At 50.6% G+C, this 12,890-nt stretch overlaps 7 protein-coding genes across 7 annotated transcripts; 5 read left to right on the forward strand and 2 right to left on the reverse strand.

Moving 5' to 3' along the window:
* Positions 1-18: 18 nt before the first annotated feature.
* M436DRAFT_77018 (uncharacterized protein) lies at positions 19-666 on the forward strand (the record flags this gene model as incomplete). The annotated part of the gene is made up of 2 exons (XM_013567033.1): positions 19-273; positions 307-666. The coding sequence occupies 2 exons, from the start codon at positions 19-21 to the stop codon at positions 664-666; spliced, it is 615 nt and encodes a 204-aa protein (XP_013422487.1).
* A 61-nt stretch (positions 667-727) lies between these two features.
* M436DRAFT_86525 (putative uracil permease) lies at positions 728-2,466 on the reverse strand (the record flags this gene model as incomplete). The annotated part of the gene is made up of 3 exons (XM_013567034.1): positions 728-1,556; positions 1,606-2,201; positions 2,254-2,466. 3 exons carry the CDS (start codon positions 2,464-2,466, stop codon positions 728-730), a joined length of 1,638 nt encoding a protein of 545 aa, XP_013422488.1.
* Positions 2,467-3,058: 592 nt separating this feature from the next.
* M436DRAFT_58839 (putative amidase family protein) lies at positions 3,059-4,570 on the forward strand (the record flags this gene model as incomplete). The annotated part of the gene is made up of 1 exon (XM_013567020.1): positions 3,059-4,570. One exon carries the CDS (start codon positions 3,059-3,061, stop codon positions 4,568-4,570), a length of 1,512 nt encoding a protein of 503 aa, XP_013422474.1.
* A 960-nt stretch (positions 4,571-5,530) lies between these two features.
* M436DRAFT_86527 (endoxylanase fam 11) lies at positions 5,531-6,351 on the forward strand (the record flags this gene model as incomplete). Its single annotated transcript, XM_013567036.1, has 4 exons — positions 5,531-5,787; positions 5,841-5,988; positions 6,046-6,216; positions 6,271-6,351. 4 exons carry the CDS (start codon positions 5,531-5,533, stop codon positions 6,349-6,351), a joined length of 657 nt encoding a protein of 218 aa, XP_013422490.1.
* A 657-nt stretch (positions 6,352-7,008) lies between these two features.
* On the reverse strand, positions 7,009-7,581 carry M436DRAFT_68270 (uncharacterized protein; the record flags this gene model as incomplete). The annotated part of the gene is made up of 2 exons (XM_013567029.1): positions 7,009-7,109; positions 7,230-7,581. 2 exons carry the CDS (start codon positions 7,579-7,581, stop codon positions 7,009-7,011), a joined length of 453 nt encoding a protein of 150 aa, XP_013422483.1.
* A 1,135-nt stretch (positions 7,582-8,716) lies between these two features.
* On the forward strand, positions 8,717-9,832 carry M436DRAFT_58705 (uncharacterized protein; the record flags this gene model as incomplete). Its single annotated transcript, XM_013566993.1, has 2 exons — positions 8,717-9,098; positions 9,153-9,832. 2 exons carry the CDS (start codon positions 8,717-8,719, stop codon positions 9,830-9,832), a joined length of 1,062 nt encoding a protein of 353 aa, XP_013422447.1.
* Positions 9,833-11,319: 1,487 nt separating this feature from the next.
* Positions 11,320-12,557, forward strand: M436DRAFT_86530 (endo-1,4-beta-xylanase; the record flags this gene model as incomplete). Its single annotated transcript, XM_013567038.1, has 3 exons — positions 11,320-11,384; positions 11,439-12,321; positions 12,420-12,557. The coding sequence occupies 3 exons, from the start codon at positions 11,320-11,322 to the stop codon at positions 12,555-12,557; spliced, it is 1,086 nt and encodes a 361-aa protein (XP_013422492.1).
* Positions 12,558-12,890: the final 333 nt, after the last annotated feature.

A 12,890-nucleotide genomic window follows, 5' to 3' on the forward strand; every position in this document is an offset into this window, starting at 1 on the left:
CCTTGTCGACATTCATCCATGACAGCGAACACCAGCATAGCCTCCAAATCAGCACTAGGCGTCGTTAATGTACAAGAAGGGATCGCCGACCTTACCAGCGGTGTTCCCGACGCCGACAGAATCAATCATGCCATTAGCTGCATCCTACGCCTCGCTCGCCAACACAATGACACCAACAAGCATCGCGAGGAAGCGATCGAGATCCTGTTCATACAACATGACGACAAAAACAGAAGACCCTTTGTATCGCGGAAAACCGACTTGGAATCTGATGTTTCCCCCACGACAGGGCGTTGAGACCGAGAGGTTGATTTCCAAAAGACGTCGGTACGTATCGACCAGGCGGTATCTGTTATCACAATGACTGAAAGTCCATTGGGCAATATGTTCGAGTCGAATTCAGATCTCGCCACCTCGCTTCATTCGCAAGGTGTCAAGCATCTTGCTTTTGTGGGCTTGCAGACAGACTTTTGCGTACGAGCGTCGATTCTGGGAGCGATTGCGTATGGATTTGAGGCTGTGAACATCACCCTTCTCCGAGGCGCTCATTCGACATATGACAATGCTTCGACAGGCAAGTCGTATCTACAAATCAAGGAAGATGTGGAGAAGGAGTTGATGGACCTTGGAGTGGGCTTACGTGAGTGTGAGGACTTCGCGTTATAGGATAGGAAATCCATCTCGTTCTAGAACTTCGATGGGATGGAAAGAGATCACTGTGTTCGATCTAGTCCTTCTCCATCTTGACAGGGAACTCCTCAACCACCTGAACCTCCAGCTCCGCATCTTCAGATAGCAGATACTTGGCAACCAAAGTGTCCTCCGCCGGCCATATCAGAGAGACCACGATGTAGACTGAGAAAGAGACCACAAAGCCATAGTACCAAACCAGGTCGTTGATGTATTGTGCACCGCCGATGTCCAAGGATGGCGATATGTTCTTCACCAATCTAGGCATGGTCGGTCCAACACTGCACAACATTGCCAACATGGCTCTCCAGTTGATACCTGCATGATAGCGATATCTCCCTCCAGGGCGATACAATGCGGCAATCTCGATGCGACGCCTCTTTACCACCCAATAGTCTGCAATGGAGATACCAATGATCGGGGCCAAGAAGATACCCAGACTGGCCATGAAGTCAATCAAGCTCGCAGCACCAGTGATGATTTTCCAAGGCACCATTCCCCAACCACCGACAACTGTGGTCAGCAAAGCAGCTCTGCGCAGATTGATATATCTTGGAAACAAGCTAGTCAAGTCGTTCGAGACCGAGATGACATTCGCCGAGACATTGACACCGATTTGTGCGATGCACCAGGCAAGTCCACAGTAGAATGCACCGAGTCTTCCAGCTGGGGAGGTCCACTTCGATGCAAGGGTCAGAGGATCCCAGACGTACTCGCCGTACAACGGTTTCGATGCAGATGCACTGATGACGCCAAGCATAGCTATGCCAAAGCATATAGTTGGAAAAAGCAAAGCCTGATAGTAGATGCTACGAGGCTTCTTTGCGTATCGAGTAAAGTCCGAAATGTTGGTTCCGACTGTCGACCTGCGAAACGTCAGAACACACACTAGCGCAAGTACTACTTTTGACTGACCAGCTTCCAGTCTGGGCTGTCAGTGTGGCAATGATAAGCCAGACACGAGTTGACCCCTGGACCTGCGGCAGTTGATCCCAAATGGTCCCAGACCCACCCGCCATCACACAGACTGCGATAGTCGTCCCGACAGCAGCGGTAATGGTGATGAATGCTTTGACAACAAAAAACCACTTCAGCTTATGAGGTCTGATCAGTAAGAAGGGTAGTTGGAGTGACCAGAACAGCAGGTGACTCAGCAAACCAGAGCTTGTGATGCCTGCATTTTCTGGCAGATGATTGGGCATATGAGCGAAGCTTGGCCAGACCGCAGTAAGCATGACAGTCATTGCTAAAGATCCAGTGTATGTCTGGATAGAATGCCAAAACAGCGCTGTAATCATACGACATATGACTGGGAGCTTCGCACCGTGGTATCCAAAAGCGGATCGACTCCAGACAGGGAACGGGACTCTCAGATAGGCGCCAGGTGCTCCATTGAGAGCGATAGCACCTGCCATGACAGATGAACCAATTATGATGCAATAGATCGCCTCACGATAGGTCAAACCGATCGCAAGTATGGAAGCTCCGATCTGCCATGATTGAGCACTTAGCTGGGAACACTGGGTCAGCTGCCAGTAGGTGTGATTATGGCAGTCCGCTTACCACGTCGCTAACCCAGTAGCCAAGGAAGGACAAGGGCGTCCAGATACGTCGCTCGAGCGGTGTCACGTCGAGATCAACGTTAGTCCAGGTGCCCTCGGGTGCGAAAGAAGTGGTCTGCTTCGGAAGCGCCCATCCTTCGCGATGTAACTTTGCCTTCGACGACGCCTTGATGTGGTTGATCTTCGAGAAAAAGCGGAGACGCAGTGGCTCCATGATGGTGAGGCAGCATTCGAATGATCGCTCCGACTTTGACGTGTGAGTCGCCCGAGACCATACTCATATATCATATGGTCCCTATCTCATGGTCGCTTGCAGTAGCCTTCATATTCCAGAGTAGATAAGAGATCGAACTTTGCTGCTTCCGCGACAAATGATCGGAGACCATACAAGCCACAGCGGATGCTGGCTTCAGCATGTCCATGAGCCAGTCTTACTGCTGGAGCTAAATGGTGTTCTGATAAAGATATCACGATGTTCGCCATAGATAAGGCGACCTTGCGGAGGTCGGACACGGGGCTCTGGTGGGGCACGTGGTGGGGTAGTCCCTCGTCTCCAATCTTGGACGCCAAAGATACGGCAATCCTTATCATTGCATCGTCTTCTGCGAGTAATTCGGGGATAGGGGCAGTCTCGCCGAGATAAGAGATGGTCAGTCCCCTCTCCAGCAGCAGCCGTGACTGTTAAGCTGAGACTGGTCACATCAACAGCATATCTTCAGCAGCCCCACAGCATCCAGACCCGTCGACCTTCGAATTCTTCACGACCCTCCAGAATATTCATTTTTGGCATAAATTGATGACAAGACATGGGCGAAATTGAAGATGTCAAAGAGCTAACCATCGCTAAAGCTCACGAAGCTTATCGTGCTGGTAGATATACCGCCGAGGATCTTACCGCCGCCTACCTGGCTCGAATTCAGCGCTTCGACAAATCTGGTCCCAAAATTAACTCAACATTGGCCATTTCACAGACCGCGCTGGCTGAAGCTAGACAGCTCGATAGACATTACTCCATGACGAGAACTTTCCAAGGTCGTCTCCATGGCATTCCCATACTTATCAAGGACCAGGCCGACACCGCAGGGCTGGAGACAATGTATGGATCTGGAGCTTGTAAGGGCAATGTGCCAACCGAAGATGCGTTTCTAGTTCACAAGCTGAAGACCGAAGGGGCAATCGTTCTTGGAAAGACGACCATGTCCGAGTGGGCAAGTACCTGGTTCAGCCACTCATCGGCGAGCGATTGGGTGCCAACCAAGAATCCTTACAAGCTAGACCATGACGTTGGTGGTTCCTCGTGTGGCTCTGCTGCTGCAGTCGCAGCCAATTTCGCTCTTCTTGCAGTAGCTGAGGATACAGGTGGTAGCATCCGATGCCCTGCCAGCTTTACCAATCTTGTAGGACTTCGACCCACCCCCGGCCTTGTAAGCAGATCTGGCTTCTGCCCACTCGTCAAAGTGCAAGACACACCTGGACCAGTTGCTCGTACTGTTCAAGACTGCGCCCTCTTCTTCGATTGTATGGTCGGTTTTGACGCTCAGGATAGCTTTACTGGTGTCGCAGCCATGGCAAGGAGATTGGGTCTGCCGCGCGGAGGCAGCTATACGTCTACTCTGGAGCAAGGACCAGCAACTATACGTAAAGCAAGGATTGGGGTTTTGAGACAACTCTTCGGACCAGACTCGGATCCTCATTGTCAAGCTGTAAACAAAGTCATTAACGAAGCCTTCTCAACTCTAGCACAGATAGGCACAACCTTTGTAGACGTTCACCTTGACAGGCTTGAGCATTATATGACCTTCACCCCGACGTATCTGCAGCGTTCGAGAGCCGACATTAACAGCTTCCTTGCCACAAAGCCTCACCTTCCGCAAGATGTGGCCGACATTGTGCCAGAGGAACCCGCGGAGGATTTCCTCAGTTTCACCTCCCAGATCACTCATGGGCCACTGGATTCTACCCAAGATCCCGACTATCTTCGCAAAATTCTCGATCGAGACGAGTTCAAGAGAAAGCTCGACTGCTTGATGGCCTCGATGGATCTTGATGCTTTGGCGTTCCCAGATGTGCAGATTCCTCCTCCAAAACATGAAGATTCCACCAATGGTCGCTTCCCAACTTGCTGGGACTTTCCGGTCAATACCCTGTTGGCCAGTCAGGCTCGATTGCCCGCGATCACAGTTCCCGCAGGTTTCACAGCAGATGGTCTGCCGATTGGGTTGGAGCTCGTCAGCTACGAGTATCATGAGCAGACGCTGCTTGAACTCGCAAGAGGGGTCGAGATGATTGTTGGAGCCCGCCGAGCTCCATCGATCTGATTCAAATGTGCTCATGACGGTCAAAAGCTTTGACAGTCCAGGTTTCCCCTTGTGGCCCGAGCACCTATATATCTTCGCACGTTGCTCGTGTGTTCAGATGCAGGAGGTTCGGAATGAAAGGTCTGGTCTGCTGATCAATCAAGCACATCAATCGTGGTCGAGACGAAACGGGGCCATGTTGGAGGGTAGTCAATTTATCCGGTGACAGGCATGGTGTGATCAAAGTATGGCTGTACAGCGATCAGTATACGGCCGAGTAGCTGAAACATAAAGCCCTATACTGTATGCCCTGAACCCCACATCAGCCACCACCAGGAATGTTGGCTCGTGGGAGCATGTCCCAACTTTCATTCGTCTACTCGATACCAGCATGATTGATGCATCTGCAAATAGATTAAACAGAATTTTGTCACAATCGTCGCAGGAGTTGAACGAGCATATCTATATACCTTGGCTGACGGGTCGAGACTGCCTTGCACACAAGGTGACAGCTCACAAGCCGGTTCGAAGCCGTGGCTCTTGCGTGATCGACAGTTCCAAGCGAACCTCGTATAAAGTGATTCTCCTCCTTTCTTTAGCCTACCAACTTACCTTGGAAGCACAGAGCTTTTTGCAAAGCTTGTCACTGCTTGATTGCATCTGTCAAGGCTTGAGTCTACCGTGTACCTGATGTCTGCCATACTGCTGGTCCGACTGCTTCACCCGCTTAATCTGGCCCGGCCCGTGAGACAACACGAGGCAGGGACCCTTGAACGGGAACTACAAACACCCGTGGATTTTGTAATTTAGCCATCTCACAAGCCTGTAAGGGAGGATCTCGACTAGTGGTGGGGACCTTCTAGCGAAGTTGCAATGTCGTGATCGGCATTCTCGAGGTATAGATATCGTCTGGCTCCTTACTCGAAAACCACATCAATTCAGCGACACTCAATCACTCACTCGACCAACACTCTCTTCATCATGCCTTCCTTCAAGTCCGTCTTCCTCGCTTCTGCATGCGCCGCTCTCGCTCTGGCAGCACCTGTCAGCGACATCAAGAAGCGTAGCGAGACCATCACTGGCAACCAAGTCGGTAACTATGGTGGCTACTACTTCTCCAATTACGTCGAGAATGGTGCCGACACTTTGACTCTCGGAACCGGCACATACAACCTCAAGTGGACCAGCGCCAACACCGACGTTGTCGCGGGTATCGGTTGGCAGACTGGTGCCGCTCGGTGAGTCTGAATTTAACGCATGGCAGCCAGCACACCTTCTCAATCTTTTGCAGCACCATCAACTACTCTGGATCCATCAATGCTGGTGGTGACAGTCTAATTGCTCTCTACGGTTGGACCACCGGACCTCTTGTCGAGTACTATGTCATCGAGACCTACGGCACCTACAACCCCGGCAGCGCTGGAACCCATTTGGGCACTGTAAGACACAACACCATACCTCTGGAACCCTGCATTCATCGCTGACATGACGACAAGGTCACTTCCGACGGTGGTGTCTATGACATCTACGAGACCACCCGCACCAACGCACCTTCGATCCAGGGACCCGCCACCTTCCACCAGTACCTCTCTGTTCGCCAAAGCAAGCGTACCAGCGGTACCATCACTTTCCAAAACCACATCAACGCCTGGAAGTCTCACGGCCTGGTATGTTGTTCACGATACTCCACATCCAAGTCCTCCGGCTGACAGCCTCTATAGAACCTTGGTGCTTTCAACTACCAGATTATGGCCACCGAGGGCTACGAGAGCACTGGTTCCTCTTCAATCACCATCAAGTAGACGCATTACCTTTTTGTCAGCAAGCTCGATTGATGAGTCACCAATGTTCTAGGTGGCATTCGAGTTCACGTCAGGAAGCTGCAGGAGATATTTATTCTCAAGAGTGCGCTTGATGCAATCTTATCCCTCCCAAATGAGCGCTGATCGCTTCTACATGCTAAGTGTTTGCTCGGCTCCGTCGCGTCTGTCCTCTTCCACCTGCAACTTCTGAAATGTGGTAGTGATGAAGGATGCTTACGTTCGCACTACGCGTAGTCACGTTCATGAGAATTCACCAGTCTTGTGTGGTATTGCTCAGCCATCGACCTAGTCTCCAAGCCAAATGTACCAACCTGATTTGCGCGATAGCCAAAGCGACATTGATCATCTATTTGCTCGAGAGTGGCATTCCGAGTCTTTCACAGCGATGAGTGGATCATGATATGACATGATGACACGAAAAAAAGTCATGGCAACATCCTGCTGTTTTCCGTGTTCGCTGTGATCTGTAATTGAAGTATACAAACAAGCAGAGGACAATAAATGACCGACTCCGTAATTTTGGCACTATCTCAGCACCTTTTCTACACCGCACAACAAGTTTAAATCTGACCACAAACTTGCAGATAATGCTTCAACATATGCTCTTCCTTCCTGTCAATGCAGATTTTCTTCATTCTAACATTGCGTAGGAGTTTTAAGGATTTGTACACAAGCACGTTGCAAGGTATCAGCTTTGGAAGTCGCCAAGACAGTCCCACTCGAAAGAATCATACCGTCTGCCTTTTCAGTTCCCTTGGATTACGTCAAAATGTCTTCAGACGCTTTACGATCATGCTAAACCGCGTGGTATCGCTCTTTGCGTTCAAAGCCGAGCCCAAATGCCTAACCTTACATACACTCTGGAAAAGTAGGAGTGTTCTTCAAATGCGCAGCCCTCATCTCCCCTCTTGACCCCTCCATCTTCACAAAGCCATACACGTACTCTGCCGTGACCTCAAGGCTGTAAAGTTCGTAGACTCCTAGTCTAAGTGCTCTAGCGATCTCTGCTAGCATCTGACCAGTGGTACCCTGCCAGCGTCTGCAGCAAGCCATGAACGGGCGACCTTGGAGGCGATTTACAAGCTTCACGTCGATGATCTGACGGTCTGGATTGGCTACGTGGTCTGGCAGATTCTGATCCATTTCCGTTGGTGATGTTTCGTTGTCTTCGAGAGCCTGCTGAGTTCCAGACCTCCATCCGTCTGCCATGATAGTTGTAGTAAATGGTTGTAGTGAATATGCGTCAAGACGTAGCACAGGATATCCAGTATGCCGCGTGAGAAAATGCTTCCGGAAAAATACGAATGGCCACAGGGAGACGATTCACCAGAGGAGAAAGTGTGTTCAACCTGGCCGCTGGCCTGGTTTTGATACGGGGAGGAAATGCGTCAACATATATACCGTGCAGTCGTCCCCCACATATGACGTGTACAGAGACCCCGCTCAAGTCATATCCCGGCGGAACTTAAAGTCACGAGGATAAAATAAGCCTTAAGAAGGAACAGGAGGAGGTCGCGTCCGACAGTTAGCTTAATGCAGCTCTATCGGACGGCGTAGCACTCGGTCCAGCTGACTAGATCAGCAAACTGGATCTGGGTACTCACTAGTGATCTTGCATCCTCTAGTTTTCTGGATGTGCAGTCCCAAGAAGCAAAGCGCTTCCGCGAAGGACAGGCACCTACGCGAAGGATAGACGATTAAGGACGGGTCTTTAGATGGAGATCGGAGCCACCGAAAAGAACCTACTCGGATCAAGCATTTCCGGGAACGTGGTAGAGAGTGATGATTGCGTTCTCGCTGACTAGCCTACGCGTCTCTACATCAATAGTTAGGTAAGTGAACGCTGGCTCGTTGGACCTAGATGACCCTGTACGAGTCTTTGTCGAGGACCAAGCTTAATTGGGTCAAGGCAAGGTCCTGCAAACTAGATGAGCGACGTAAGGAACTCTACGTGCTTTAAACAAGCTATCGTACATAATGCTTGCACTCTAAACGATCGATGCACTGAAGCAGCATGGAGAGGGTGCTTATCTCGCCAAACGCACTATCGGAAGCAAACAGCTTTGGGGTATCCAGGCAGTCCAAATAAGCTTTCTGCTTGGTCAAGATACAGTACCATAAGACAAGGGTCGGAGGAATATCCATCCGCATCTAGGCCTGAAGTAGATATGACAGCGACCTCGAAGGATTCACCCCTTTGCAACTGCGAAACACATCAAAATTAGGAATGCAACAGCGGCGCATCCTTTGCCCGATCACAATGCTTATATCTGTATCTAATTTCTAAGCTTCTTGACAAGCTTTTCCTTGAAAGCACTTTCTTGACATCCGTAGTTTCACCACAATGGTCAAACTCGCAATCATCACCGCCGCTAACAGCGCTTTGATCAAAGCACAACCACTTACCGCCGTCTTTGTGGGCGCGACCAATGGAATCGGAGAATTCACAGTTCGAGAACTCTGCAAAACTCATGGTCATGAGGGACCTGGTTTGAGGATCATCATTGTCGGTCGCAATGAAGAAGCCGCTCGGAATATCATAGACGAGTGTGAACTCACCTGCTCTGCTACTCAATTCCGTTTCGTACAAGCAGAGGATATCAGTCTTCTTAGAAACGTGGACAAAACATGCACCAAAATCCAAGAGAGTCTGCAAGGACTAGAAGCACCCGGCATAGACATCTTGATCCAAAGCCAAGGCAGAGTAGAATTCGGAGGACGAATTGGTGAGTATCCCTTATCCTCTTCCAAGTCTTGCCTATGTGTTGACGATCCGAAAGACACGAAAGAAGGCCTCGACAAATCAATGTCCTTGCTCTATTACTCACGCATGCGATTCATCAGAAACCTTCTTCCGAACCTGCTTTCTTCGCCTCTACCCGCCGGCGCGAAAATTATCTCTGTCTATGCAGGCGGCATGGAGGCACAAGGCAGCTTGTTTCCAGACGACCTATCTCTTGACCAGCACTACTCATTTGCCAACTGTCGTACACATTCGGTCGCCATGAAGACCATGTTCTTCGAGGATTTGGTGGTGAAACACCCTGGCAAGATCTCTTGTTCTCACATCTACCCCGGCTTGGTTGTCCACAAAGGTTTCGATGATCCAAGTTACCCATTGTGGTTCAAGATTGCGTGGAAGGGTGCAAAGCCTTTCACAAGATTCCTGCCCATGTATCTCACGGCCGAAGAGATTGGCCAGAGAGTGCTATATCTCGCAACCGACAGGTTCCCAGCCAGAGAAACTGAGCAGAAGTTGGAGGGATGTGTCAGAGCGACTGATGGTGTCGTAGGAGGTGGTGCGTACTCTGTCACGTACACGGACGAGATCAATGATGTCGGTAAATTCTACCAGAAGCTAAGGCCTGAAGGTTTCAAGGAGTCAGTTCTCCAACACACTGGGGACGTGTTCGAAGCTATTGAGAAGGATGGCGTTTTCCGGGCTACGAAGAAAACCTAAGCCTTGAGGACCTGGACGTGTACAATTCACACTCATGTTCTCTCATTGCTGGTTCCATGTAGCTGTATATGGTTTGGTCCCGCTATCCGAGGGTGTGGGCGACTAGGCGTCGCCCTCGACAGGCTGAGTGTAGCAGCGTAGTTGTACTGCAGGCACATCGAACAACAAGTACAAAAACTTGTCGCATGTACACCGCGTGCCCGGGCATGCGCCTCATAGCCAATCTACGTGTGCTTGTCCATGCTCTTGCTCCAGCTTTGCAGAACTCGCTGAGACGTGATCGCGGAACCTAACGCAACCAGCCGGCGTGATCGTGAAACAGACGCGTTGACTACAAGCGTCTACATGGTGTATATCGCTGCGAGCATGACCAGAGTTGTCGATCGTCGAGTCAATGTCGATCGAGTCGTACTTCAGCTGAGGGTAGCTCTCGGTGGTCGAGTCGTTTTCGGAGGATCGTGATATTGCCAGACTGCTTTGGTCACAGGCGCCTCATGACTTCTTCGCAGAGCCGTCTATCGCTATATGGGCGGTTGCTGAAAGAAGCAGCTTGTCAGAAGGAAGAGGACGTCCTCGAGTCTCTTCGACTGCCTCTTTCTGCCAAGACATTCCCCGACGTCTCATCCTCATCTACAGGCAATCGCTGAACTCCTCTCTTCTAACAGCAACCACACAGGACACTCTCTCTTGTTAGGCTTTACGTCGAATCAATCATGACTTGAACGACAAACAGCAATCGGCTCATGGCGAGAATGTGGGCTCAAACGGAGTAGACTCGTCGTGTGTCCACCTTAGCAAACGACCCTCGGTACGGAGTATTGCCAACGTCTTTGCGGCTCGCACAACCTCGGCCACTCAGTTTCCAGCCTATACAGCTCCCCTCAAGATATCTTCACGAGCCCAACATCAAGCTTCCCACCGGGCGGGTCCTTTGAGCCTTCCGCCCGGTATACCGCTGGAAGACATTGCTTGCTATAGCCTGTACGGGCTTGGCTTTGCTGGGCATTCTCTGGGCAAGAATATATCCACGACTTTACCCCCCTTGGCAATGCACCAGACTCATCTTCCACCTCATATCGATGGACGCCACGGATACCGACTCCTCCCGTGAGCACTGCCACTAGGGCCCAACTAGTGAGGGGCAAGTAATTTACCCCAGGGGGAAAACTGTGTATCCCCACACTATGCGTGTTCGTAGCGAGAAGGGTCGACTGCGGAGGCCTGGCCTTTGCTTCTTGCATACCCGGCTTGGAATATCGCGATGGATCTTTTTTGAAGGGCGATGTCGCTTGTGGTATGCAGCTTGATCGCGGCTAGTAGACGGATAATCTAGATTGAAGAGGAAGTAAGTGCGAATGTGGGTGTATAGTGCTTTGAGATTATCCCGGACGAGTACATAAGGGTCCTTCTGCCCTTCGTATATTGGAAGACCTCCATCGACAGATCTTCACAGGACATCGAGCAGACATCCAAACACCCCGAACATCATGCATCTTCCCAGCATCACCGCAGCTCTGGCTCTGGTCGGCCTTAGTGCTGCCACTCCCACTGAGTATGTTCTCCTTCGCATCTACTACTGAGATACACAACTCTAACTCACCTTCAGCTACACCACCTCATCCTCCTCCAGAGACCAAGGACTCGCTCAAGCCTGGACTTCCAAGGGTCGCCAATACATCGGCACAGCCCTGACCATCCGCGACGACCCCGTCGAACAAGGCATCATTCAATCTCGTGCCGACTTCAACTCCATCACCCCGGAGAATGCCATGAAATGGGAGTCTACCGAGCCTCAACGCAACAACTTTACCTTTGCAGGCGCAGACGCCGTAGCCGACTTTGCCGACCGCTACCACAAAGAGATGCGCTGCCACACTCTGGTCTGGCACTCTCAGCTCCCCGCGTGGGTCAGCCAAGGCGGCTTTGACAACAAAACCTTGATTTCCATCATGGAGAACCACATCAAGAAAGTCGCTGGCCGTTACAAGAACAAGTGCACCCATTGGGATGTTGTCAACGAGGCTTTGGAGGAGGATGGCACGTATCGCAAGTCTGTGTTCTACAACACCATCGGTGAAGCTTTCATCCCCATTGCTTTCCGCTTTGCCGAGAAGTATGCTGGGTCGAAGACAAAGCTATACTACAACGATTACAACCTCGAGTACGGCAGTGCCAAGGCCCTGGGTGCCCAGCGCATTCTCAAGCTTGTTCAGAGCTACGGTGTTCAGATTGACGGTGTGGGTCTGCAGGCACACTTGAGCTCTGAAGCCACTGCATCCACTGGTGGCGGTGTCACCCCTGATGTCAAGACTCTAACCAATGTACTCAAGCTGTACACTGATTTGGGCGTTGAGGTCGCATACACCGAATTGGACGTCAGATTTACCACTCCCGCTACTCCCGCTAAGCTGAAGGCTCAGGCGGATGCTTATGCCAGAGTTGTGCAATCTTGCATCAACGTCAAGAGTTGTGTCGGTATTACTATCTGGGTAAGTTTTTCCTTACTCTTCTCACTTCTTTCTGTCTTCGCTTGCTAGGCTTGACGCTGCTTTGTTGGATACATGATTGCTGACTTTTGATACAACAGGGTGTTTCGGACAAGTACTCTTGGATCCCTGGTGTTTTCCCTACCGAGGGCGCTGCATTGCTTTGGGATGAGAACTTCAACAAGAAGCCTGCTTACAGCTCTGTTCTCAAGACCATACAGTCTTTCAAGAGATCTTAAGGGGTGGTGGTCTCCGTCACAGCACATGAGACGAGAGTGTGCGAAATAGTAGCGTAAAGCAGTTTTTCCCAATGACAAGCGAGAATCCCAGCGAAATCTCATCCCCAATCCTTTTGCCCTCGACTTTACGAGACAACCAGACTGAAGCATCGAGTAATGATGATTGCAGAATATAAGATCGACATTTCCGGCAAAGACAAGAGTCCAAGAAAGAGAATTCGCAGCACCAGGTCAGACTCAACAGAACAATGACTGTGTTGTTGTTACACGCGATATCTGGTGGGTATTTTGGGTGATGCAAAAAGAAAATCGCCAAAATGGAATGAGGTCGTA

This window comes from Aureobasidium namibiae (assembly GCF_000721765.1).
Source record: "Aureobasidium namibiae CBS 147.97 unplaced genomic scaffold scaffold_31, whole genome shotgun sequence".
In the NCBI taxonomy this organism is placed as follows: Eukaryota; Fungi; Ascomycota; class Dothideomycetes; order Dothideales; family Saccotheciaceae; genus Aureobasidium; species Aureobasidium namibiae.